Genomic DNA, 23,641 nt, shown 5'->3' with positions numbered 1-23,641 from the left:
TGTTTGTTTTGTTGTGGTTTTTAAAAATATCAAGATTTTTTCTGTGTCAGTGCCTTTGCCTTAGTCTCTTTACTTGGAATAATCTTCCTCATTCTTTAGCTCTCAGAGTTTTCTGATCACCCTACCTAAACTCCCACATCCCAATTCTTCTCTATCATGTGATAAGGGTGTTTTTCCCTTAGCACTTATCTCAACCTTATTTATATATTTATTGAATGTCTTCTACTCGTATTAGTCTCCCATGTAAGCTAATAGGAGGAAAGTGACTTTGCTGATCTTGCCACCTATACCTGGCACCATATTCTAGACATACATAATACATATTTAGTGAGTGGCAGATTAATGAATTATTGTCTAAATGCAAGAGCTTTACAATTAGAATGTTGGCAGACTGTGAGTGCCATCTATATCTGCTTTTCATTTAAGAAGCATGAGCTGGATCCATGTGATTGGTGAATTGTGGCTTATTAAGCCTAAAATGAGTCTTAATCCAAATCAGAAGTTTGCCAATTAAGTGTAATTTAGATTGACAAACAGATGATTCTCTGTGCTTGGCAAGAAAAAAGTTTGTCCTAATATCTAATATGGAGAGACATGATCAACACCTAACTTTCTACTATGTGCTAGTACACATCCACCTACCCCTCTCTCCTCTTGGCATTGTATGTAATCTGTAGATACCTAAATCAGGTGCCTCAACATCAACCAATGCAACTTAATTGTGGAGTTGGAAAATGCTTTGCCACTCCTCTCCTGCTTTTTCTGCCCCCTTCCTTGCCCATTTATAAATATTTTAATATTCTTTGCAGGGTACTTGCATTCCCAGTTTGTAATAATATTAACAACTTAAATGTAACACTTTACTCTATTCTTTTTTTTCCCCAAAAAAGGCTTTATTACGTACAGAGGAGAGGGATTCAGTCCTTCTTGGCTGCTGCTTTCCTCATGGCTGCCAGGACGTTGCTCAGCTCCTCTCTCTTACTCTTGGTACAGATGTGTGTGTGTCCCTACCCTTTTCTTGATGAACTTGAAATTGCACTTGTCCTTGGAAACCTTGAGCAGCTCCATTGCACAGGGTGAAGCCACACACCTCTCAGATCACGTGCCACACAAACTTGGTGTGGTTGATGAGGTGCCTGCAGCAGCTGCTACACCTCAACTTGTTCATGCTCTTAGTCACCTTGTAGCTCTCGTTGAGGCCACTGGCCAGAGGGTAGGGCAGAGCCATGGCTGCTGCTCCCCATAATGGCTCCTGCTGCAGAAGCAACACTTTACTATATTCTTAGTGCTTAATGCATGTTATCTTATATAATCTCTATAACAACTCTGTGCAATAGGTGTTCTCATTTTACAGACTCAGAGGAGTTAAGTAACTTATCCAGCATCACACACTAGGTAGGGCAAAATTGGGATTCAAACCCAGGTTTGGCTGACTTAAAGCCCATACCCTTTCCTCCAGGATCCTCTTTCAAGAAAAAATTAATCCTATTCCCTTTTACCAGTGTTACCTCAGATGATACTGACCTCTGTTTCAGACCGATGTTCTAGCAGCTTATTTTTTCCTTATTCAAGTACTTTTTTTTTCTGTTTTAGCTCTAAATGTTCTAGATAAGGACACTTAGTCTTTTTCCATTCTTATAACAATTAAATATCCTCTGCACTCTGGGTCCTTGTGTGAGTCACATCCTGAGGATCCCACCCCAGCACACTCCATATTTCAAAAGCTCACAGGTTTTTTATTGTGGAGTACTGTTTAATCATATTTTGTCTTGGTGATTATAAATCAGCTTCACTAATTTTTAAAATACTAGATGTGAAAATATATATTTTTAGAGAAAATTCACCAAGTGCTTACTTCCAGTACTCTAACATAGTTAGGTAATATAGAAATGATGTTAGGTGAATAAATTATTACTGATATGAAATTTGATCTGTATAAAACTTAGATAAAATCTATTTTATGTGTTTCTTTTTTTTCATTAGGCTGATTACTTGCAACCTAAGTTGTTGGGAATTTTGGCCTTTTTTAACATGCAGTTACTGAGCTCCAGTGTTGGCATTGAAGATAAGAAAATGGTAGGTACTGATAGTTAAGTTGCAAAGTTCTGGAATTCATATAGAATACATAGGAGATATGACTTTGGCTTGTAGCTACAAACATCCAAAGAATAAATAAACATGACATTCTGAATCCATATTTTCCTTTATAGGCTTTTAGGGACTCTAAAAAGAGGAATTCTATTGCTTATAGTTCTTTTGTTTATAAAGGACCAAAAACCCGACCCAAACTGGCTTAAAAGAATTTATTGGCTCTGTGACTAAAAGTGTAACAATAATATAGCTTTGGGCATAACTTAGCTTTGGATACAGTGTTCTCAGAATTCATCTCTTAGCTCAAATTCCCCTGGATTGACTTTGTACATAAGTGCCAGGTGATGGCCCCAATGGCATCAGGCTCATGACCTCACCCCGTCTAGCTCAGTGGGAAGAAAAGAGGCCAGCAGTCTCTGATAGCTCAAACAAAAGTTGCATAATTGAGTTCATTGGTCCAAATTGGTGTGTTATGAGTTACGGCCCATGGTGTTTTTGAAAACTGAAAATTGTTGAAGTTATGTAAAGTTAAGTAACTTCAATATCTATTGATTTATGTTTATTTTTTTTTTATTTATATATGAAATTTATTGTCAAATTGGTTTCCATACAACACCCAGTGCTCATCCCAAAAGGTGCCCTCCTCAATACCCATCACCCACCCTCTCCTCCCTCCCACCCCCCATCAACCCTCAGTTTGCTCTCAGTTCTCAACAGTCTCTTATGCTTTGGCTCTCTCCCACTCTAACCTCTTTTTTTTTTTTTTCCCTCCCCTCCCCCATGGGTTCCTGTCAAGTTTCTCAGGATCCACATAAGAGTGAAACCATATGGTATCTGTCTTTCTCTGTATGGCTTATTTCACTTAGCATCACACTCTCCAGTTCCATCCACGTTGCTACAAAAGGCCATATTTCATTTTTTCTCATTGCCACGTAGTATTCCATAGTGTATATAAACCACAATTTCTTTATCCATTCATCAGTTGATGGACATTTAGGCTCTTTCCATAATTTGGCTATTGTTGAGAGTGCTGCTATGAACATTGGGGTACAAGTGCCCCTATGCATCAGTACTCCTGTGTCCCTTGGATAAATTCCCAGCAGTGCTATTGCTGGGTCATAGGGTAGGTCTATTTTTAATTTTCTGAGGAACCTCCACACTGCTTTCCAGAGTGGCTGCACCAAGTTGCATTCCCACCAACAGTGCAAGAGGGTTCCCGTTTCTCCACATCCTCTCCAGCATCTATAGTCTCCTGATTTGTTCATTTTGGCCACTCTGACTGGCGTGAGGTGATACCTGAGTGTGGTTTTGATTTGTATTTCCCTGATAAGGAGCGACGCTGAACATCTTTTCATGTGCCTGTTGGCCATCCGGATGTCTTCTTTAGAGAAGTGTCTATTCATGTTTTCTGCCCATTTCTTCACTGGGTTATTTGCTTTTCGGGTGTGGAGTTTGGTGAGCTCTTTATAGATTTTGGATACTAGCCCTTTGTCCGATATGTCATTTGCAAAGATCTTTTCCCATTCCGTTGGTTGCCTTTTCGTTTTGTTGGTTGTTTCCTTTGCTGTGCAGAAGCTTTTTATCTTCATAAGGTCCCAGTAATTCACTTTTGCTTTTAATCCCTTGCCTTTGGGGATGTGTCGAGTAAGAGATTGCTACGGCTGAGGTCAGAGAGGTCTTTTCCTGCTTTCTCCTCTAGGGTTTTGATGGTTTCCTGTCTCACATTCAGGTCCTTGATCCATTTTGAGTTTATTTTTGTGAATGGTGTGAGAAAGTGGTCTAGTTTCAACCTTCTGCATGTTGCTGTCCAGTTCTCCCAGCACCATTTGTTAAAGAGACTGTCTTTTTTCCATTGGATGTTCTTTCCTGCTTTGTCAAAGATGAGTTGGCCATACGTTTGTGGGTCTAGTTCTGGGGTTTCTATTCTATTCCATTGGTCTATGTGTCTGTTTTTGTGCCAATACCATGCTGTCTTGATGATGACAGCTTTGTAGTAGAGGCTAAAGTCCGGGATTGTGATGCCTCCTGCTTTGGTCTTCTTCTTCAAAATTACTTTGGCTATTCGGGGCCTTTTGTGGTTCCATATGAATTTTAGGATTGCTTGTTCTAGTTTCGAGAAGAATGCTGGTGCAATTTTGATTGGGATTGCATTGAATGTGTAGATAGCTTTGGGTAGTATTGACATTTTGACAATATTTATTCTTCCAATCCATGAGCAGGGAATGTCTTTCCATTTCTTTAAATCTTCTTCAATTACCTTCATAAGCTTTCTATAGTTTTCAGCATACAGATCCTTTACATCTTTGGTTAGATTTATTCCTAGGTATTTTATGCTTCTTGGTGCAATTGTGAATGGGATCAGTTTCCTTATTTGTCTTTCTGTTACTTCATTGTTAGTGTATAAGAATGCAACTGATTTCTGTACATTGATTTTGTATCCTGCAACTTTGCTGAATTCATGTATCAGTTCTAGCAGACTTTTGGTGGAGTCTGTCGGATTTTCCATGTATAATATCATGTCATCTGCAAAAAGCGAAAGCTTGACTTCATCTTTGCCAATTTTGATGCCTTTGATTTCCTTTTGTTGTCTGATTGCTGATGCTAGAACTTCCAGCACTATGTTAAACAACAGCGGTGAGAGTGGGCATCCCTGTCGTGTTCCTGATCTCAGGGAAAAAGCTCTCAGTTTTTCCCCGTTGAGGATGATGTTAGCTGTGGGCTTTTCATAAATGGCTTTTATGATCTTTAAGTATGTTCCTTCTATCCCGACTTTCTCAAGGGTTTTTATTAAGAAAGGGTGCTGGATTTTGTCAAAGGCCTTTTCTGCATCGATTGACAGGATCATATGGTTTTTCTCTTTTTTTTTGTTAATGTGATGTATCACGTTGATTGATTTGCGAATGTTGAACCAGCCCTGCATCCCAGGGATGAATCCCACTTGATCATGGTGAACAATTCTTTTTATATGCCGTTGAATTCGATTTGCTAGTATCTTATTGAGAATTTTGGCATCCATATTCATCAGGGATATTGGCCTGTAGTTCTCTTTTTTTACTGGGTCTCTGTCTGGTTTAGGAATCAAAGTCATACTGGCTTCATAGAATGAGTCTGGAAGTTTTCCTTCCCTTTCTATTTCTTGGAATAGCTTGAGAAGGATAGGTATTATCTCTGCTTTAAACGTCTGGTAGAACTCCCCTGGGAAGCTATCTGGTCCTGGACTCTTATTTGTTGGGAGATTTTTGATAACCGATTCAATTTCTTCGCTGGTGATGGGTCTGTTCAAGCTTTCTATTTCCTCCTGATTGAGTTTTGGAAGAGTGTGGGTGTTCAGGAATTTGTCCATTTCTTCCAGGTTGTCCAGTTTGTTGCCATATAATTTTTCATAGTATTCCCTGATAATTGTTTGTATCTCTGAGGGATTGGTTGTAATAATTCCATTTTCATTCATGATTTTATCTATTTGGGTCATCTCCCTTTTCTTTTTGAGAAGCCTGGCTAGAGGTTTGTCAATTTTGTTTATTTTTTCAAAAAACCAACTCTTGGTTTCGTTGATCTGCTCTACAGTTTTTTTAGATTCTATATTGTTTATTTCTGCTCTGATCTTTATTATTTCTCTTCTTCTGCTGGGTTTAGGCTGCCTTTGCTGTTCTGCTTCTATTTCCTTTAGGTGTGCTGTTAGATTTTGTATTTGGGATTTTTCTTGTTTCTTGAGATAGGCCTGGATTGCAATGTATTTTCCTCTCAGGACTGCCTTCGCTGCGTCCCAAAGCGTTTGGATTGTTGTATTTTCATTTTCGTTTGTTTCCATATATTTTTAAATTTCTTCTCGAATTGCCTGGTTGACCCACTCATTCGTTAGTAGGGTGTTCTTTAACCTCCATGCTTTTGGAGGTTTTCCAGACTTTTTTCTGTGGTTGATTTCAAGCTTCATAGCATTGTGGTCTGAAAGTATGCATGGTATGATTTCAATTCTTGTAAACTTATGAAGGGCTGTTTTGTGACCCAGTATATGATCTATCTTGGAGAATGTTCCATGTGCGCTCGAGAAGAAAGTATATTCTGTTGCTTTGGGATGCAGAGTTCTAAATATATCTGTCAAGTCCATCTGTTCCAATGTCTCATTCAGGGCCCTTGTTTCTTTATTGACCGTGTGTCTAGATGATCTATCCATTTCTGTAAGTGGGGTGTTAAAGTCCCCTGCAATTACCACATTCTTCTCAATAAGGTTGCTTGTGTTTATGAGTAATTGTTTTATATATTTGGGCGCTCCGGTATTCGGCGCATAGACATTTATAATTGTTAGCTCTTCCTGATGGATAGACCCTGTCACTATTATATAATGTCCTTCTTCATCTCTTGTTACAGCCTTTAATTTAAAGTCTAGTTTGTCTGATATAAGTATGGCTACTCCAGCTTTCTTTTGGCTTCCAGTAGCATGATAAATAGTTCTCCATCCCCTCACTCTCAATCTAAAGGTGTCCTCAGGTCTAAAATGAGTCTCTTGTAGACAGCAAATAGATGGGTCTTGTTATTTTATCCATTCTGATACCCTATGTCTTTTGGTTGGCGCATTTAATCCATTTACATTCAGTGTGATTATATAAAGATATGGGTTTAGAGTCATTGTGATGTCTGTATGTTTCATGCTTGTAGTGATGTCTCTGGTACTTTGTCTCACAGGGTCCCCCTTAGGATCTCTTGTAGGGCTGGTTTAGTGGTGACAAATTCCTTCAGTTTTTGTTTGTTTGGGAAGACCTTTATCTCTCCTTGTATTCTAAATGACAGGCTTGTTGGATAAAGGATTCTCGGCTGCATATTTTTTCTGTCTAGCCAACTGAAAATCTCGTGCCAACTCTTTCTGGCCTGCCAAGTTTCAAAAGAGAGATCAGTCACGAGTCTTATAGGTCTCCCTTTATATGTGAGGGCACGTTTACCCCTTGCTGCTTTCAGAATTTTCTCTTTATCCTTGTATTTTGCCAGTTTCACTATGATATGTCGTGCAGAAGATCGATTCAAGTTACGTCTGAAGGGAGTTCTTTGTGCCTCTTGGATTTCAATGCCTTTTTCCTTCCCCACTTCATGGAAGTTCTCAGCTATTATTTCTTCAAGTACCCCTTCAGCACCTTTCCCTCTCTCTTCCTCCTCTGGGATACCAATGATGCGTATATTATTTCTTTTTAGTGTATCATTTAGTTCTCTAATTTTCCCCTCATACTCCTGGATTTTTTTATCTCTCTTTTTCTCAGCTTCCTCTTTTTCCATAACTTTATCTTCTAGTTCACCTATTCTCTCCTCTGCCTCTTCAATCCGAGCTGTGGTGGTTTCCATTTTGTTATGCATTTCATTTAAAGCGTTTTTCAGCTCCTCGTGACTGTTCCTTAGTCCCTTGATCTCTGTAGCAAGAGATTCTCTGCTGTCAGCTATACTGTTTTCAAGCCCAGCGATTAATTTTATGACTATTATTCTAAATTCACTTTCTGTTATATTATTTAAATCCTTTTTGATCAGCTCACTAGCTGTTGTTATTTCCTGGAGATTCTTCTGAGGGGAATTCTTCCGCTTGGTCATTTTGGATAGTCCCTGGCGTGGTGAGGACCTGCAGGGCACTTCCCCTGTGCTGTGGTGTATAACTGGAGTTGGTGGGCGAAGCCGCAGTCAGACCTGATGTCTGCCCCCAGCCCACCGCTGGGGCCACAGTCAGACTGGTGCGTGCCTTCTCTTCCCCTCTCCTAGGGGTGGGATTCACTGTGGGGTGGGGTGGCCTGTCTGGGCTACTTGCACACTGCCAGGCTTGTGATGCTGGGGATCTGGCGTCTTAGCTGGGGTGGGTAGGCAAGGTGCACAGGGGCAGGAGGGGCAGTCTTAGCTTGCTTCTCCTTAGGTGATCCACTTCAGGAGGGGCCCTGTGGCAGCAGCAGGGAGTCAGATCCGCTGCCGGAGGTTTGGCTCCGCAGAAGCGCAGAGTTGGGTGTTTGCGCGGAGCGAGCAAGTTCCCTGGCAGGAACTGGTTCTCTTTGGGATTTTCGCTGGGGGATGGGCGGGGGAGATGGCGCTGGCGAGAGCCTTTGTTCCCCACCAAACTGAGCTCTGTCATCCGGGGGCTCAGCAGCTTTCCTTCCCTTTGTCCTCCAGCCTTCCCGCTTTCTGAGCAGAGCTGTTAACTTATGACCTCCCAGCCGCTAAGTCGCGCTTGCTGCCGGAACACAGTCCGTCGGGCCCCTCCGCTTTTTGCAAGCCAGACTCGGGGGCTCTGCTTGGCCGGCGAGCCGCCCCTCAGCCCCTGCTCCCTCCCGCCAGTCCATGGAGCGCGCACCGCCTCGCTGCCCTTCCTACCCTCTTCCGTGGGCCTCTAGTCTGCGCTTGGCTCCGGCGACTCCGTTCTGCTAATCCTCTGGTGGTTTTCTGGGTTATTTAGGCAGGTGTAGGTGGAATCTAAGTGATCAGCAGGACGCGCGGTGAGCCCAGCGTCCTCCTACGCCGCCATCTTCCCTCCTCCTATTGATTTATGTTTAAATGTGTTTGGCACAGGGCACCTTGGTGGCTCAGTAAGTTGGGCATCCGAGTCTTGATTTCAACTCAGATCATGATCCCACAGTCGGGAGATCAAGCCCCAGGTCAGGCTCTGTGCTGAGTGTATAGCCTGCTTGGTATTCTCTTTCTCCCTCTCCCCCACCTGCATGCTTGTTCTCTCAAAAAAAAAATAAATAAATAAATGCATTTGGCACAGTGAAGTTCAGTATGACTGCTGTAACGGTCACAACTGGAAATTTTTGTTCCTAGATTGAGTTAGAATTTTAGTACTGATTAAATTTCCCTTTTTATTGTTTTCCATCTTTGCAGTCAGTGAAATTACAGTAAAAAAATCTGAGTGGAAGCTTTTATTTCAGTCTATACTCTTCTCTTAATAACCTTGAGGAACCAGGAAAGACATGATACAATATTAAATTCTAATTCAGCAGCCAGTATTTACTCTGTTGGTGTCAACTGGTAAATTTAATCCCCTAGGTAACTTCTGTTCTGTCTCCATGGAATCTTTTTTTTTTTTATTTTAAGAGAGAGAGAGCACGTGTCAGTGTGGGGGAGGGGTGGAGAGAGAGAGAGGGAGAAAGAGAGACAAAATCCTAAGCAGGCTCTGTGCTGTCAGCACTGAACCAGATGTGGGGCCTAATCCCACGGCCCTGGGATCATGACCTGAGCCGAAATCAATTGTCCAACAATGCTCAACCAACTGAACCACCCAGGTGAAGCTTGTATGTTTTGGCACAGAGGTAAGGTTTACTAGAGAGTTTCTTTACCCTTTCATTAGAACCTGGGGCTGTTGATACAAGTCCCGATTCTGTGTTCCACATACAGGAACATGTGTACATTATTTTGGGGGTATGTCATCAGTTATTTGTTTATTTTACTAAATTCAGAGTATGTTGAAATTAGGACAGAAATGCATGTGCCGCATAGGAATTTGGGATGAACAGGAAGAAAATTAAACAATAGGTATTAATGTTCTTAATAAATTTGAAAATTACAGTTCTAAAGGACCACCAGGACAAAAATAACAAATTACCTTCGCAAGAGAAAAAAAACACCAGAACTCAGCTTGTATTTTTCAAGTTCATTACTTACATAAGAATTTGAACAGAATGAACTGACCAACATTTAGACATTGTGTTGCCAGAAATAGGTACTACTCTGAGATGTGGATGGGATGTACTTTACCTTAGGGCTCATCTGCTCCTGTGGACTTGTTTATAGGCTTTACTTTAAATCCCTACTTACTTTATAGGCTTTGAATAGTTTGATGTCTTTGATGAAGTTGATGGGACCAAAACATGTCAGTTCTGTGAGGGTGAAGATGATGACCACGCTAAGAACTGGCCTGAGATTCAAGGATGATTTTCCTGAATTGTGTTGCAGGTAAATGACTGCCTGAGTTCATTAGAGTATTTGCATCTCCCAGTAGCACTAACTTGAATTCTTATCTCTTTGAGGGATTCAGACTGTGAGTAATAAAGATGGAAAGAATACTTGTATTGAAAGGGAATATGTTTACTTCTTTAAAGATACACTAGTGTGCAATCTTTTAACATACTGGGAAATAGTATAATGAACCCCTCCATACCTATTTCCCAACCTCAGCAGTTATCAACGTTACTAATCTTACTTAACTGACCACCTCCACCTATTGTTAGTTGGAATGATTTAAAGAGAACCCCAGTATCAAATCACTGTACTTAGAAATACCTCTGATGTATCTAATGGGTAAAGCATTAAAAAAAAAAAAAAAAAACCATCGTGAATTATTACACTTAGCAGAATTAATAGGAATTCCTTAATATCATCTAAAACTCAGTCCATATTTAGATTTCCCCAAATGTCTCAAAGATTGTTTTCCCAAAGGTGTTGGTTTGTTTGAATAAGAATCCAAATAAGGTGCATGTGTCACACATGTGGTTGTTTGGCCCCTTAAATATCTTTTAAAAACAGATTCACTCCTTAAGACCCTTTCCCACACTTTTTTCAGGCCATTGAGATTTTGGCATACGGGATTTCTAATTTAATTTGACTTAATATCATTTCAGTGTTACTACTAACAGACTACTCAATGCAGTTTAAGCTTTTTGAAGGTCCTTTTTTCCTTTATTTGTTTGTTTCTTTCTTACATATGGATTTTTGTTTTTTTCAGAGGTCCTTTTGTCCTTAAGACTGTGCCTATTGGAGATGGAGAGTCTGAATAATACGTTTTAAAGTCATGTGAAGCAGTTCTCTTCTGTGTACATATGCCACCCACTTGATATTAAGTTAGGTTTAGTTGTTTTAGTTTGTTTAAAATTTTTAGAAGTGCTTTTTTTCCCTCTTTAAATTCATGTATTTTTCCCTCTTTAAATTCATCTATTTTTCTTAATTTTTGTATAATTCTCCTCTTTTTAAAAGTATAAACCAAATGCACACACACTCACACCCTTATTTTCCTATGAACCCTGCCCCAAAAGGGAGCATATTATAAGCACTATTTTTACCTTGCTTTTTTGACTTGATGCATTAAAGAAATCACTGTGTGCATATATAGTACTGATCTTTATTCCATTTTTACAGCTGCCTTGTAATCTTAATATTTGTATGTATCATTGTTTGCCCAGCTAATAACTCATTGATGGAGCTTTACTAATAATAAAAATAATGTGATTTTTAACCTTTATTTATTTTTTCACATAGAGCTTGGGATTGCTTTGTTCGTTGCCTGGACCATGCTTATCTTGGTTCCCTTCTCAGTCATGTGATAGTAGCTTTGTTGCCTCTCATACACATCCAGCCTAAAGAAACTGCAGCTATATTTCACTACCTCATAATTGAAAACAGGTATTTATTGTAATAGAAATTAATAGTAAAGATTACAACTTTTTATTACTGTATATTTATGTCTCAGGACATTAGGATTGCTACTGGTAATGTGGAATTGCTCACATTCTTTTTAATTGAGAGTCCATCAGACAAAAATAATTGACACGCTTTAAAAAAAAATTGACATGCGTTAAGTCAGTGCATATCGAACTGATACTATTTCAGTTGTGACATTGATTCATTATAGTATTTAAAACATTAGGAGATCAACAAATCAAAATTCTTTTCATCGGTTTGAAAGAAGTGAGGCTAAGTTTACCTTTCTTCTCATGCTTAAAAGAGATAGTTGAATATGAAAAAGGTTAAGAGGAATGTTCACCTACTTTCTATAACTTTCCTTAGTTGAAACTCTTATTACTTCATTGCATTAGTCTCTTAACCAGCCTCCCTTCCTTTAGGCTTTTATCCCATTTCTTCATATTGTTCATATTTAAAAACATCTCTTTTATCAAGTTATTCCAGCATATGGAGACATTTTGTGATTCTCCCACTTACTAATTGATGAATTTCAAATTGCTTATCTTGATGTTCAAGGCTTGCCAAAATCTGGTCACATCTTATTTCTTAAAACCTTTTCTCAAGATTTCCCAAAACAGACTGTGCTGTAGCTTACCTGTATGAAGAACGTACATTATTCCCATTTTTGTATTTCAAACCAGTTGCTAATTTAGCCTAGAATTTGTTTGTATGCATTTTGAAGTTGTTTCTGTGTTTGCATTTACTGTTACATGTTGTAGTTTTTTGTTTCTGAAAAGGGTTTAAGTATTATTTATTTACCTGCTTACCCACCCATACACATGCTACTGCTATTCCCATTAATCATTTTCAATAACTGTCTAAGCAGGGAAAAGGTACAGAAGAAAAGATTAATGTAGGGATTTTTTCAATAAAGTGCTTTTGATATTTTGAGTATGATAGAACAACATAAACACTGATGTAGATCACCTTTCAAATACTTTTGGATTATTACATAGTGTATCAGTGCTTTTTATTATGCAGCAGTTATTTCTCTACCTTTTCATATAAAAAAATCTCTCCTTCATTTCGTGCTAGTTAGAACACCTTAAGCTCCCTGAATAAAGAAATTTTTTTCAGCTTCCTTTATTGTTATATCACTAGTGTCCAGCACATAGTGGCATATGATAGTTACTTGATATGTATTTGTGGCATAAGTGAATGAAGACTAGAATTTAGAAATCTATTATTGGGATTCAGATAGATTAGAGTATTATATTTGATGCAAATTAAAAATTATAGCCTCAGTAAGATTTATATTTTTTTTCAAATGCTTTATGAGAATTTGTGTTTTAAGGTTGGATTTGGCTATCTATTGCTGCACTATGAACCGCTCTAAGATCAAGTGTCTTAAAGTGACAAGCATTTTTATTTGCTCATAATTTTGCAATCTGGACTGGGTTCAGCAATAGATTCTTTGGTTGGTGGCTGCAGTCAGCCAGCAGGTAGACTTGACTGAGTTTCTGTCTCTTTCCATGTACTCTTGGAGTCTCTCTTTTTTCATGTAGCTTGTCCATGCTGGTGACCTTATATGGTGACTTAGGTCTCTGATGGGCACCAAACCAGAAGTTGCCAAACCTTTTAACACATCGGCCTTAAGTTGGCACAGCGTTTATTTTGCCACATTTTGTTTGTTAAAGCAAGTCACACAGCTAGCCTAAATTGAAGAGGAAGTGACTATGGAGAAGTAGAGTTTATTTTGGGCCACCAACATAACCTACTACAACAGGGTGATTTTCTTAGATTTGATTATTTGCCACTATTAACCACTAGACATGGTTAGGAGGAATATTTTGCACATTACTAATCCACTAGCACTTTTTTTTTTAAAGATTTTTTTGTTTTATTTTTAAGTAATCTCTACACACACACCCTTACTGGGGCTTGAACTCATGACCCCAAGATCAAGAGTCACATACCCTACTGACTGAGCCAGCCAGGAACCCCCACTAGCACTTTTCATTGTGACTTAAATTGGCTATAGTTTCAACCTCTGCTTTATTTTTTTTTTACTATTCATACTCTTTGCATATAATTTTTTTGTTTTCCAATTAACTATTAGGGATGCTGTGCAAGATTTTCTTCATGAAATATATTTTTTACCTGATCATCCAGAATTAAAAAAGATAAAAGCAGTTCTACAGGAATACAGAAAGGTATTTAATTTTTAATTTATGTTTTAGGGCATCATTGATACAAAATTGTTCCCAAATTCCAATACATTGAACAGAGGTTCTGTAGAATCGCATCTAGGAATAATATAGTCATATTCCAATGACTATTTTTATGATTAGATAATCCTATCACAGCTATGATACTTTTTTTAGAAGGGAATTTCAGTATTTAGGTCAAAGACGTTATTGGATTACATAGATTTTTACATAGAAAGCAAATAATACAGTACTTGTGCCCTTACTTCCCAGATTACTATGTCCCTACTTACAGTCCCCCAAAGAAGAAGCTGCCATAGCTTCATGCCCTGAAAAGCTGTGGGAGGATTCTAGTTATGTTGTGCTACAAACTATGGTATGAAATTGTCATGGCATGAAATTGTGGTTTTTGAAGTCATTAACTGATAAGGTGTATCTCTCTGTGTTCTTTATATAGGAGACCTCTGAGAGTACTGATCTTCAGACAACTCTTCAACTTTCCATGAGAGCAATTCAACATGAAAATGTAGATGTTCGTATTCATGCTCTTACGAGCTTGAAGGAAACTTTGTATAAAAATCAGGTATACTAAAATAATTAAAAAGCTATAGAAATGTAGGAAGCTCAAAGAAAAGATGACAGGTTGGCATATTTGCTTGAGTTTCAGTAGATTCAATGAAAGAAGTAATTCTTATTTTACCAAGATTATCAGATCTTAGAATTACTAATCCATGAGATCCCTTTTGAGGTTGAATACTGGGGATTTGCAGAGTTTTTTTTGTTGTTTTGAAGGGTCATAATTTGACAGTTGTCTTTTGGTTACTGCATCTTCCTGAGTAAGAGTGTGTGTGTACACAATAGCAGCAGTTCGTGTGTCTTCTCATATAATTTCCTATAGATATTTGTCATGTAAAATCTCAGTAATTTTGCCATTTTACATTTTGACTGAATTCTTGTTTTAAAGAAACTAAATTTTTAAGTTTACTCTTTTATGATGCCGGTGAAGTTTATTCTTTTCTTGGGCAACATACCGTAGATTGGCTTTAACCTTGATGACCGTGAGAACTGGTGTTTAAAGTACTAGATCACTGTAAGTCTATGAAATAGACAAAAATTAACTGAGGTACTCATTTTTGCATATCAAGAGTTTATAAGATGTGAAAGCCTAACACTCTCATGAGTTAGGGGATTAAACCAGGTTATATTTGTTTTCATGATAGAAGGAAGCATTTAAGTTACTTAGGACGAAAGATATACATGATGGTGGGCTGCCTGGGTGGTTCTGTCAGTTCAGTGTCCAACTTCGACTCAGGTCATGATCTCATGGTTTGTGAGTTCGAGCCCCATGTCAGACTCTGTGCTGACAGCTCAGAGCCTGGAGCCCACTTCAGATTCTGTGTCTCCCTCTCTCTCTGCCCCTATCCCACTCATGCTCTCCTTTTCTCTCTCTCTCTCTCTCTCTCTCTCTCTCTCTTTCTCTCTTTCTGACTGGGTCAGTGAACTTGTGTGACCAATGTGGGTAGCAGCTTATGTGGAAATGGTCCTACCATAGGTGAGGAGCCTTGAATCTCCTTGAATGTAGGTTTTATACTCGCCTAACTGAATCCACATTGCCAATTACAGGGCAATGTAATTGCTTCATTCCCTGCCCTGCACTTACTTCATTGAAACTACTCTGTGCTTACCCCTTGTCCCAAACCTCTACCTGGGTTTCAGGTAACTTAAAGGGCTTCTAGCTTTTTATTTTATATAGGGATTTATGAATAGCAGAGGATTTCTCCTCTTGGCCTAGAGGTTTCCTAGTTTAGGTTGTTTCTAAGTGGATGACATGGTCCTGGTCAAATATTAGGAAACTTTGTATGGATTATCACTTCTTAGATGTAAATGACTAAATCTGAGAACTTAAGGAAATTGCTTATATTCTTAGGGAAAAGCCACAGCTGCCCAACTTTTCCACCTGTGTCACAAAACAAAAATCACACGTGGTAATACCCTAACAAGCCTTCCTTCAATGTAAAGCCCCAGTGCTAATAGATTAGCTAGGCATAGTAAGAATGTAAATGTACTTACAAGAGCCTTGAAGGTCACATAAAGTAGTCTGAATAAGATGTAATGTCTATAGATTGTTATTGGGTATTTTTAAGTACAGGTTAATTTAGTTTAGAATCAATTTATAGCTGGATAAATTTACTTTAGGTTAGTAAGATAACTAAAGATAATGGCTTGGAGGAACCAACGAAGATAAGAAAATAAGGGAAGGAATCCAGAGATACATGTCTTTGTAGCCGTATCCCCACTGGCCTAAAACACCTACAAAAAAAGAGAGAAGGAAGTGGGTTTTTTCCCCCCACCTATGACAAGAAAGTAACATCAGTGTTGAAAGCAATTCAGATAAGTTCTAGAATAGTGCTATCCAAAAGAATTTTCTATGAGGATGGAAATGTTCTGTATCTGCACTGTCCAGTTATAGCTGCTAGCCACATGTGGCTCTCCTGAGCACTTAAAGTGTATGATAAGGAACTAGGTATTTAATTTTATTTAATTTTTCTTAGTTTAAATTTAAATAGCCTCATGTGGATGGTGGCTATCATATTGGACATTGCAGCTCTAGAGGATGGCTGAACCTGTAGCAATACCTGAACAAGAAACTGATATAAGAAAACAGGGTTCGAAGTCAGAGAGTCTTTGTAGTAGATGCTGTGAGAGTCCATGAGAAAGCAAATGCAAAAGATATTCTTATAAAAGTTCAGTTCTTAACCAGAGGGAGAGGAAAAGATACTTCAGGAATATGTTGAAAGGAGGTGCTTTAAATAATAGAGCTAAAATTTTGGTAAAACTGGCTAAACAAACAATTGGGTATAATGTAATGAAAAGGAAGCCATAAAAGATGGTATGACAGTTGATAGGATGGCAGCTGTAGCCTTCTATACTTGACCTTTTTGATGGACTGACCCTGAAAAAGCTTTGTTCTAAATTTATTTTTTTATTTATTTTAATGTTTGTTTATTTTTGAGAGAGAGAGACACAGCATGAGCAGGGGAGGGGCAGAGAGAGAAGGAGACACAGAATCCAAAGCAGGCTCCAAGCTCTGAGCCATCAGCACAGAGCCCGATGTGGGGCTTGAACTCATGAACCGTGATCATGACCTGAGCTGAAGTCAGTTACTGAACCAACTGAGCCACACAGGCGCCCCTGCAAAAGCCTTGTTTTAATGGGTAGCCCCCAGAGGGTCATTAACATTAAAGAAATGACAGTTTATGCTTCTTACTTGTAAGGAAGAATCCGTTTTTGAGGGATATAAAGGATACCTAAGGTCAGTAGATAGCAGGGAATTTTTTCTTCTATGTTAGAAAAATCAGACTAGGGGCGCCTGGGTGGCTCAGTCGGTTAAGCATCCGACTTCGGCTCAGGTCATGATCTCACGGGCCGTGAGTTCGAGCCCCGCGTCAGGCTTTGTGCTGACAGCTCAGAGCCTGGAGCCTGTTTCAGATTCTGTGTCGCCCTCTCTCTCTGACCCTCCCCCGTTCATGCTGTCTCTTCCTGTCTCAAAAATAAATAAACATTAAAAAAAATTAAAAAAAAAAATCAGACTATAGATAAAACTGAACAACCGTCTAAGATCTTTCTGATCACTGATGGTACTCAGGTTGAAGTGATTTTCTGTGGTAAAATCCCAGAAGGACATATGTTGGGCAGATGATATGCTATTATAGATGAAAAACTATAGGGAATTATCAATAAAATTACTCAGATGAGAAAACTAATTCAGTAAGGTAGGATATAAAATCAACATATAAAAAATAACTTTTATATAATAAGTAATAACTAGGTGGAAGATTTGTTGGAAGACCCAATTTACAACAGTAACAGAAAAAGAGAATATGCTTAGTAATAAGCATAATGAGAAATAGATAAACCAATAAAGAAAAACCCTGAAAGACACAAAAAGGTAGTAGATTTAAGCAAATGGAAACTATCCCTTATTTATCTCTTAGGTTGACTCAATATTACAAAGATTTCAGTTCTCTCTAGATTAATTTATAAATTTAATGCTATCCCAAAAGAATGCCAACAAGTTGCTTGTTTTTGTTAACTAGGAAAGTTCAGACTAGGGGTGCCCAGGTGGGTCACTCTGTTAAGCATCTGACTTCAGCTCAGGTCATAATCTCATAGTTCATGGGTTCAAGCCCCACATTGGGCTCTGTGCTGACAGCTCAGAGCCTGGAGCCTACTTCAGATTCTCTGTCTCTCTTTGTCTTCTGCCCCTCCCCTGATTGTGCTCTCTGTCTCTTAAAAATAGACATTAAAAAAAATTTAGAAAAACAAAAGTTCATACCAATGCTTATATGGGAAAATCAACATAAAAATAGCTAAGAAAACTCTGAAGGGAAAAAGTAACCATGAGGGTTTAGTATCTCTACCAGACATTAACATACTCTACAGCCTCTATAGTTAATACAATGTGATTTTGGTGCATGAATAAACACACCAGGGGGAAAGAATAGAAAGTTCAAATGTAGACCTTTATGTAAATGGACATTTAGGATATGATAAAAATGGGATTTCAAATAATTAGAGCAAACAGATTTCTTTTAACAACTGATTAGGCATTTGGAAAATGATAAAATTGGCTCTGAATGTTAAAAAGCATATTTATTTATTTATTTATTTATTTATTTATTTTTTCAATATATGAAGTTTATTGTCAAATTGGTTTCCATACAACACCCAGTGCTCATCCCAAAAGGTGCCCTCCTCAATACCCATCACCCACCCTCTCCTCCCTCCCACCCCCCATCAACCCTCAGTTTGCTCTCAGTTCTCAACAGTCTCTTATGCTTTGGCTCTCTCCCACTCTAACCTCTTTTTTTTTTTTCCTTCCCCTCCCCCATGGGTTTCTGTTAAATTTCTCAGGATCCACATAAGAGTGAAACCATATGGTATCTGTCTTTCTCTGTATGGCTTATTTTAAAAAGCATTTTTAAATAGAGGCAATGAACACAAACTCATTTTTAAAACTCTTTTGGAATTCAGTATCTTTGCTGAAAAATAAAAATCAATTTAACCTAAAAGTGAAGTGAAAACATTTTTAAGTACATAGTAGATAAGTGTATTTTACTATTCATTTAGTGTTTCATAACATGTATTACATTGAACTGCATTTATCTCTGCCAAATAAAGTGACCTTATATTTTCTAGTTTTAGCAAGTGAGTAAATGTTTATAATTTCATATATTAGTTTTGCTATTTTTATTATGAGCTCATTTTTGAGGTACTTATGCCTGAATTAACCTATAATGTTATTTAAGTGATAGACTGTCGAAGACTGTGGAAGAGTTAAAATGGCTTTGCATTTTTCTTTTGAAGTGATTACTCTAATTTGAACCATAGTTTCAACATGAAGTTTGAGATGTTCACGTATGCTTTACTTTTGCTAGAGAGAAAATAGTATAAAAGAAGTAGTTCCAAAGTGGTTACACGAGTACAGTATGTAAATTTCCATTGGCTTGAAAATAGTCTCTTCTTACTTAACAGGTTTTCAGCATCCTCAGGAGATTGATGAAAAAAGATTATGTGAACCAACATACTGTTTTATCACCACCACTGAACCCTTTCCCCATTTTTTTGTCCTTCTCTACCTAGTTTTTTAATATACTTTTCAGTCTTCTTGTTTTACCTAATAGCTCTTCCTTGTTGACTTACGTGAATATCTGTCCACTGTCCTTGAAAAGTTATTCTGAGTTCTTTTTCATCTTCTTCATTGCTTCCTTTCCTTCTAAACGTATTTGCTATTATACATATCATATGGTATTTTAATTACTTATTTGCATATCTATTTTCCCCTTAGACTGTGAACTCATTGGGATAAGTCTGTGTCTTATTTATTTTTGTATACTAGTATAATAATAGTAACTGTTTAATGGATTAAGGATTAAAAATTTCTAAAACAATGTTCCTACAGAATATGTTGTGAACTATGTTATGTGAACTCATCAAAAACTAGCTGAAAATACTGCAGATACAGGAATTTAATTTTGTCAGTGTTTATGTCAGGTATTCCTTAATATTTTTAAGCTTTCTAGTTAGGAAAATATACTAGTTTGTGAAAATTATGTACAATTTTCTTTCTACTTTTAGGAAAAACTGATAAAATATGCAACAGATAGTGAAACAGTGGAACCTGTTATCTCCCAGCTGGTAACGGTGCTTTTGAAAGGTTGCCAGGATGCAAATTCTCAAGCTCGGTTGCTCTGTGGGGAATGTTTAGGGGAATTGGGGGCAGTAGATCCAGGTCGACTAGATTTCTCAACAACTGAAAGCCAAGGAAAAGATTTTACATTTGTGGTAAGTAATGGTAATTTGGGATGACAAGAAGAGTTCTCTGTCCTATTCAAATTTCTATATTTCATTTACAAAGAACTGTTCAGGTTATCCTTAGTGGCACCGTGATCTAAACCAGACAATTTAGGTAACTTCTAAATTTTTTCCTTAATACTATAACAGAGATCTAGAGCCCAAAACTATAATAAAGTAGGAGTCCAGACTAGTGTGCTGTGTTCTTTTTAAAAAGCTTCCCAACCTAGGGGTGCCAGGTTGGTTGAGCGCCCTACTCTTGATTTCAGCTCAGATCATGATCCCAGGGTCATGGGATCAAGCCCACATTGGGCTCCACGCTGAGTGTGGAGCCTACTTGGGATTCTCTCTCCTTCTCTCTATCTCTCCCTCTCCCTCCCCCTCCCTCTCCCTCTCTCCCTCTCTCCCTCTGCCCCTCTACTCTGCTTGTGTGTGTGTGCACTCTTTCTTTCAAAAATTAATAAATAAATAAAATGAATAAATAAAAAAGCTTCCAATCTAATGATAATAGTTAAAACCTAATTGATTATTTAAATATTAGAATTTCAACACTGTTGCTAAGTGTTTTCATGGGAAACTAATTTCCCAGGGTGTCCTAATAGTGTATAAAAAGTTGCCATGGTCAAAGAGTTTGGGAAATCCTCTAAAAATAAATCAAACAGAGCATCTGTATCATTTAGTATGCACACTGTCAGTCTCCAAGAGGAGGGTTTGTTAAAATTATTTCTTGGAGTGTCTCAAATGACTGGGCTTCTACAAAATGCAATTGAGGAAATGCTATATATATAATTTTCTGGGTTTTTTTGTTGTTTTCTTACTTGAGAGAGAGCGCGCACAAGCTGGGGAGAGGGACAGAGGGAGAGAACCTTAAGCGCAGCCTTCACGCTGGCATGGAGCCCACTGTGGGCTCAGTCTCCTAACCCTGGGATCATGACTTGAGCCAAAACCAAGAGTTGGGCACTCAACCAACTGAACAACCCAGGTGCCCCTGCAGTTTTCTTTTTAAGGATTAAAATGCAATGCCTGATCTTGGGGTCATTAGTTCAAGGCTCACATTGGGTGTAGCTATTACTTAAAAATAAAATCTTCAACAACAACAGTAAAACAAAAAATGAAACTTGGAGCTTTGCAAAAGTTGAATGATTCAAATGCCCTTTATTAATAGCCTAAACAGCCTTAGGTTGGGCTTCTTGGCTACAGATTATGTTTTAGCCTTGGTACCACATTTAGTTTGACTCTTAATGTCCTTTCCTTTTCTAAGGTAAATTCACTTAGGTAACTAAGTTAAATTAATTACATAAGGCACAGTACAGTGTAAAAAATTGATACACCTTACCTTTGTTTTTTTCTTGTTTTTATTGAGACTGGAGTAGAAGATTCAAGCTTTGCCTATGGATTATTGATGGAACTTACAAGAGCCTACCTTGCGTATGCCGATAACAGTCGGGCTCAAGATTCAGCTGCTTATGCCATTCAGGTAAGAATGTGTATAGTCAGTACTGGTTTTACATTACTGAATTCTGATAAGTTGTAAATGTATACTTTGGAAACTTATTTTTGTAAACTGTCATTTTCATTATCAAAGATCAAAATTATCATAAGTTCATGATAAAATTTCACAGTACAGAAATGTGCCCTCTTAACAAATTATTATAAGTACTTTGGAAAATTTTCTATATATTTATTTAACAAATCTATATGTCTTCACCAAACAAAGAGATCATATTACTTCATGTTCTGTAACTTGATTTTCTTTTGTGTTCAAAAGTCTGTCTTGGGTTATTTTCCATGTCAGTACATAGATCTCTAATTCATTCTTTCCAATGACTTAATATTCAATATGGATGTACCATCCATATTGAATATTAAGTCATTGGAAAGAAATTTATTTAACAAATTTAAGAAATTTATTTAACACATTTAGGATGTATTCAGTGTTTTGCTTTTGAGAGAAATGCTTCAGTGAGCACTTGAGTGAATATATCAATAATATAAACATCTAGAGGTTAAAATATGTCTGAGAGCAAACACAGAATTTACATTTGATAAATTTTATCAAAAAAAGTTTTACCAGTTTATGCTTCCTTGACAAACCTGCATTTTATCAAAATTTTACATCTTTGTCAATGTGACAGATGAAAAATAGTACCATTTTACTTTAGTAGTATTTAATTACGAGAGAGGTATATCATCCTTTATGTATTTATTGCATTTTTGGTGAATTTTTTCTAGATGATCTTTGCCCATTTTTCTTTTGGTATAGAGCTATTTTTTCATTGCTATTTAAGATGTATTTGTATGTAATAGAAGTTAACCCTTTGTCAGTCACACACATCATAAATATTTTTCCAGTTTGATGTTCCTTGTCTTTTTTCATGGTATTTTTTTCAATTAAAAATGTCTTTGTTTTGTTAGATATTCAGTTCTGGAATTCATGGTGAGTGGTCTGAGTTTCAGATATAAATTTGGAGGTATTCATTGTAGAGATGGTATCTAAAATTATGATCCTGGATGTGTTCTTGGAGGGAGTACAGGTGAAAAGATTCTGGTAATTGAACCCTGGACATTGAGAGGTCAGTGAGAAGAGGAGGGAACAAGTAAGAAAACTGAGAAGGAGCTGTCAGTAAGGTAGGAGAATGTGGTGTTCCAGAAGACAAGAAAGTGTCTCTAAAGGAGAGTGGAAGAATGAGATAGTAGCTGGGAAGGAAGGAGGAATGCAGATAGGAAAAATAACAGATGTTTACATGTTGCTTGGGAACAATTCAGCAGAGTGGAGAATATGATAATGTAAGGAGAGAATTGATCGAATACTTTTTTTTCCCGTTTTTTTAAAATTTATTATTTTTTTAATATGAAATTTATTGTCAAATTGGTTTCCATACAACACCCAGTGCTCATCCCAACAAGTGCCCTCCTCATTGCCCATCACCCACCTTCCCTTCCCTTCCACCCCCCCATCAACCCTCAGTTTATTCTCAGTTTTTAAGAGTCTCTTATGAATGGATAAAGAAATTGTGGTTTATATACACAATGGAATACTACTTGGCAATGAGAAAGAATGAAATATGGCCTTTTGTAGCAACGTGGATGGAACTGGAGAGTGTTGTGCTAAGTGAAATAAGTCATACAGAGAAAGACAGATACCATATGTTTTCACTCTTATGTGGATCCTGAGAAACTTAACAGAAGACCATGGGGGAGGGGAAGGAAAAAAAAAGTTAGAGAGGGTGGAATACTATTTTTAATAGGCAAAGAGTTGTGGAGTATAGTTTGCAAGTGGGAGGGGTAGCCTTAATTAAAAACAAAAGCAAGTCATCTATAGTAAGAGGAGAGAAAGTGTATGGGCTCTGCTGCTGATAATGCCAGGCTGGATAGGTATGTGGGTGGAAGTTGTGGAGGTCTTTTTGGATTCCTTCTGTGTTTTTCAATTAAATATGAAGCAAAGTCTGCAACTGTAAGTATATTGATCTTTTTGAAAGTATAAATGGTGACCCCCAAAAAGAATTGCTGATCTCCCTAATTAAAAGAGGCTTTTTATTAACTAGAGTGACTTTGCCAAACATCAAAAAAAGCTGGCTTCAAACAAAATTTTAATAATATTTAAAAAAACTTTTTAACATTTATTTATTTTTGAG

General features: G+C 37.6%; 1 protein-coding gene and 1 pseudogene across 4 annotated transcripts in view; one reads left to right on the top strand and one right to left on the bottom strand.

Annotated features, from left to right (window-relative positions):
* Positions 1 to 23,641, top strand: part of ATR (ATR checkpoint kinase) — a 99,508-nt gene that overhangs the window by 32,822 nt on the left and 43,045 nt on the right. For all 4 annotated transcript variants that reach the window (XR_005792104.1, XM_040480381.1, XM_040480382.1 and 1 more), the window contains 7 exons: positions 1,984 to 2,076; positions 9,872 to 10,002; positions 11,302 to 11,445; positions 13,565 to 13,658; positions 14,110 to 14,235; positions 19,791 to 19,997; positions 21,370 to 21,483. Coding sequence is in view for 3 of the 4 variants with exons in the window: in XM_040480381.1 (XP_040336315.1) it covers positions 1,984 to 2,076; positions 9,872 to 10,002; positions 11,302 to 11,445; positions 13,565 to 13,658; positions 14,110 to 14,235; positions 19,791 to 19,997; positions 21,370 to 21,483 (909 nt within the window). In the remaining variant the exon portion in view is untranslated. The remainder of the gene's footprint in view (positions 1 to 1,983; positions 2,077 to 9,871; positions 10,003 to 11,301; positions 11,446 to 13,564; positions 13,659 to 14,109; positions 14,236 to 19,790; positions 19,998 to 21,369; positions 21,484 to 23,641) is intronic.
* Positions 883 to 1,254, bottom strand: LOC121033770 (60S ribosomal protein L36-like; annotated as a pseudogene).

This window comes from Herpailurus yagouaroundi, unplaced genomic scaffold (assembly GCF_014898765.1).
Source record: "Herpailurus yagouaroundi ecotype Mexico unplaced genomic scaffold, PumYag 159, whole genome shotgun sequence".
Classification (NCBI taxonomy): domain Eukaryota; kingdom Metazoa; phylum Chordata; class Mammalia; order Carnivora; family Felidae; genus Herpailurus; species Herpailurus yagouaroundi.
This window is presented reverse-complemented; position numbering and strand designations above follow the sequence as displayed.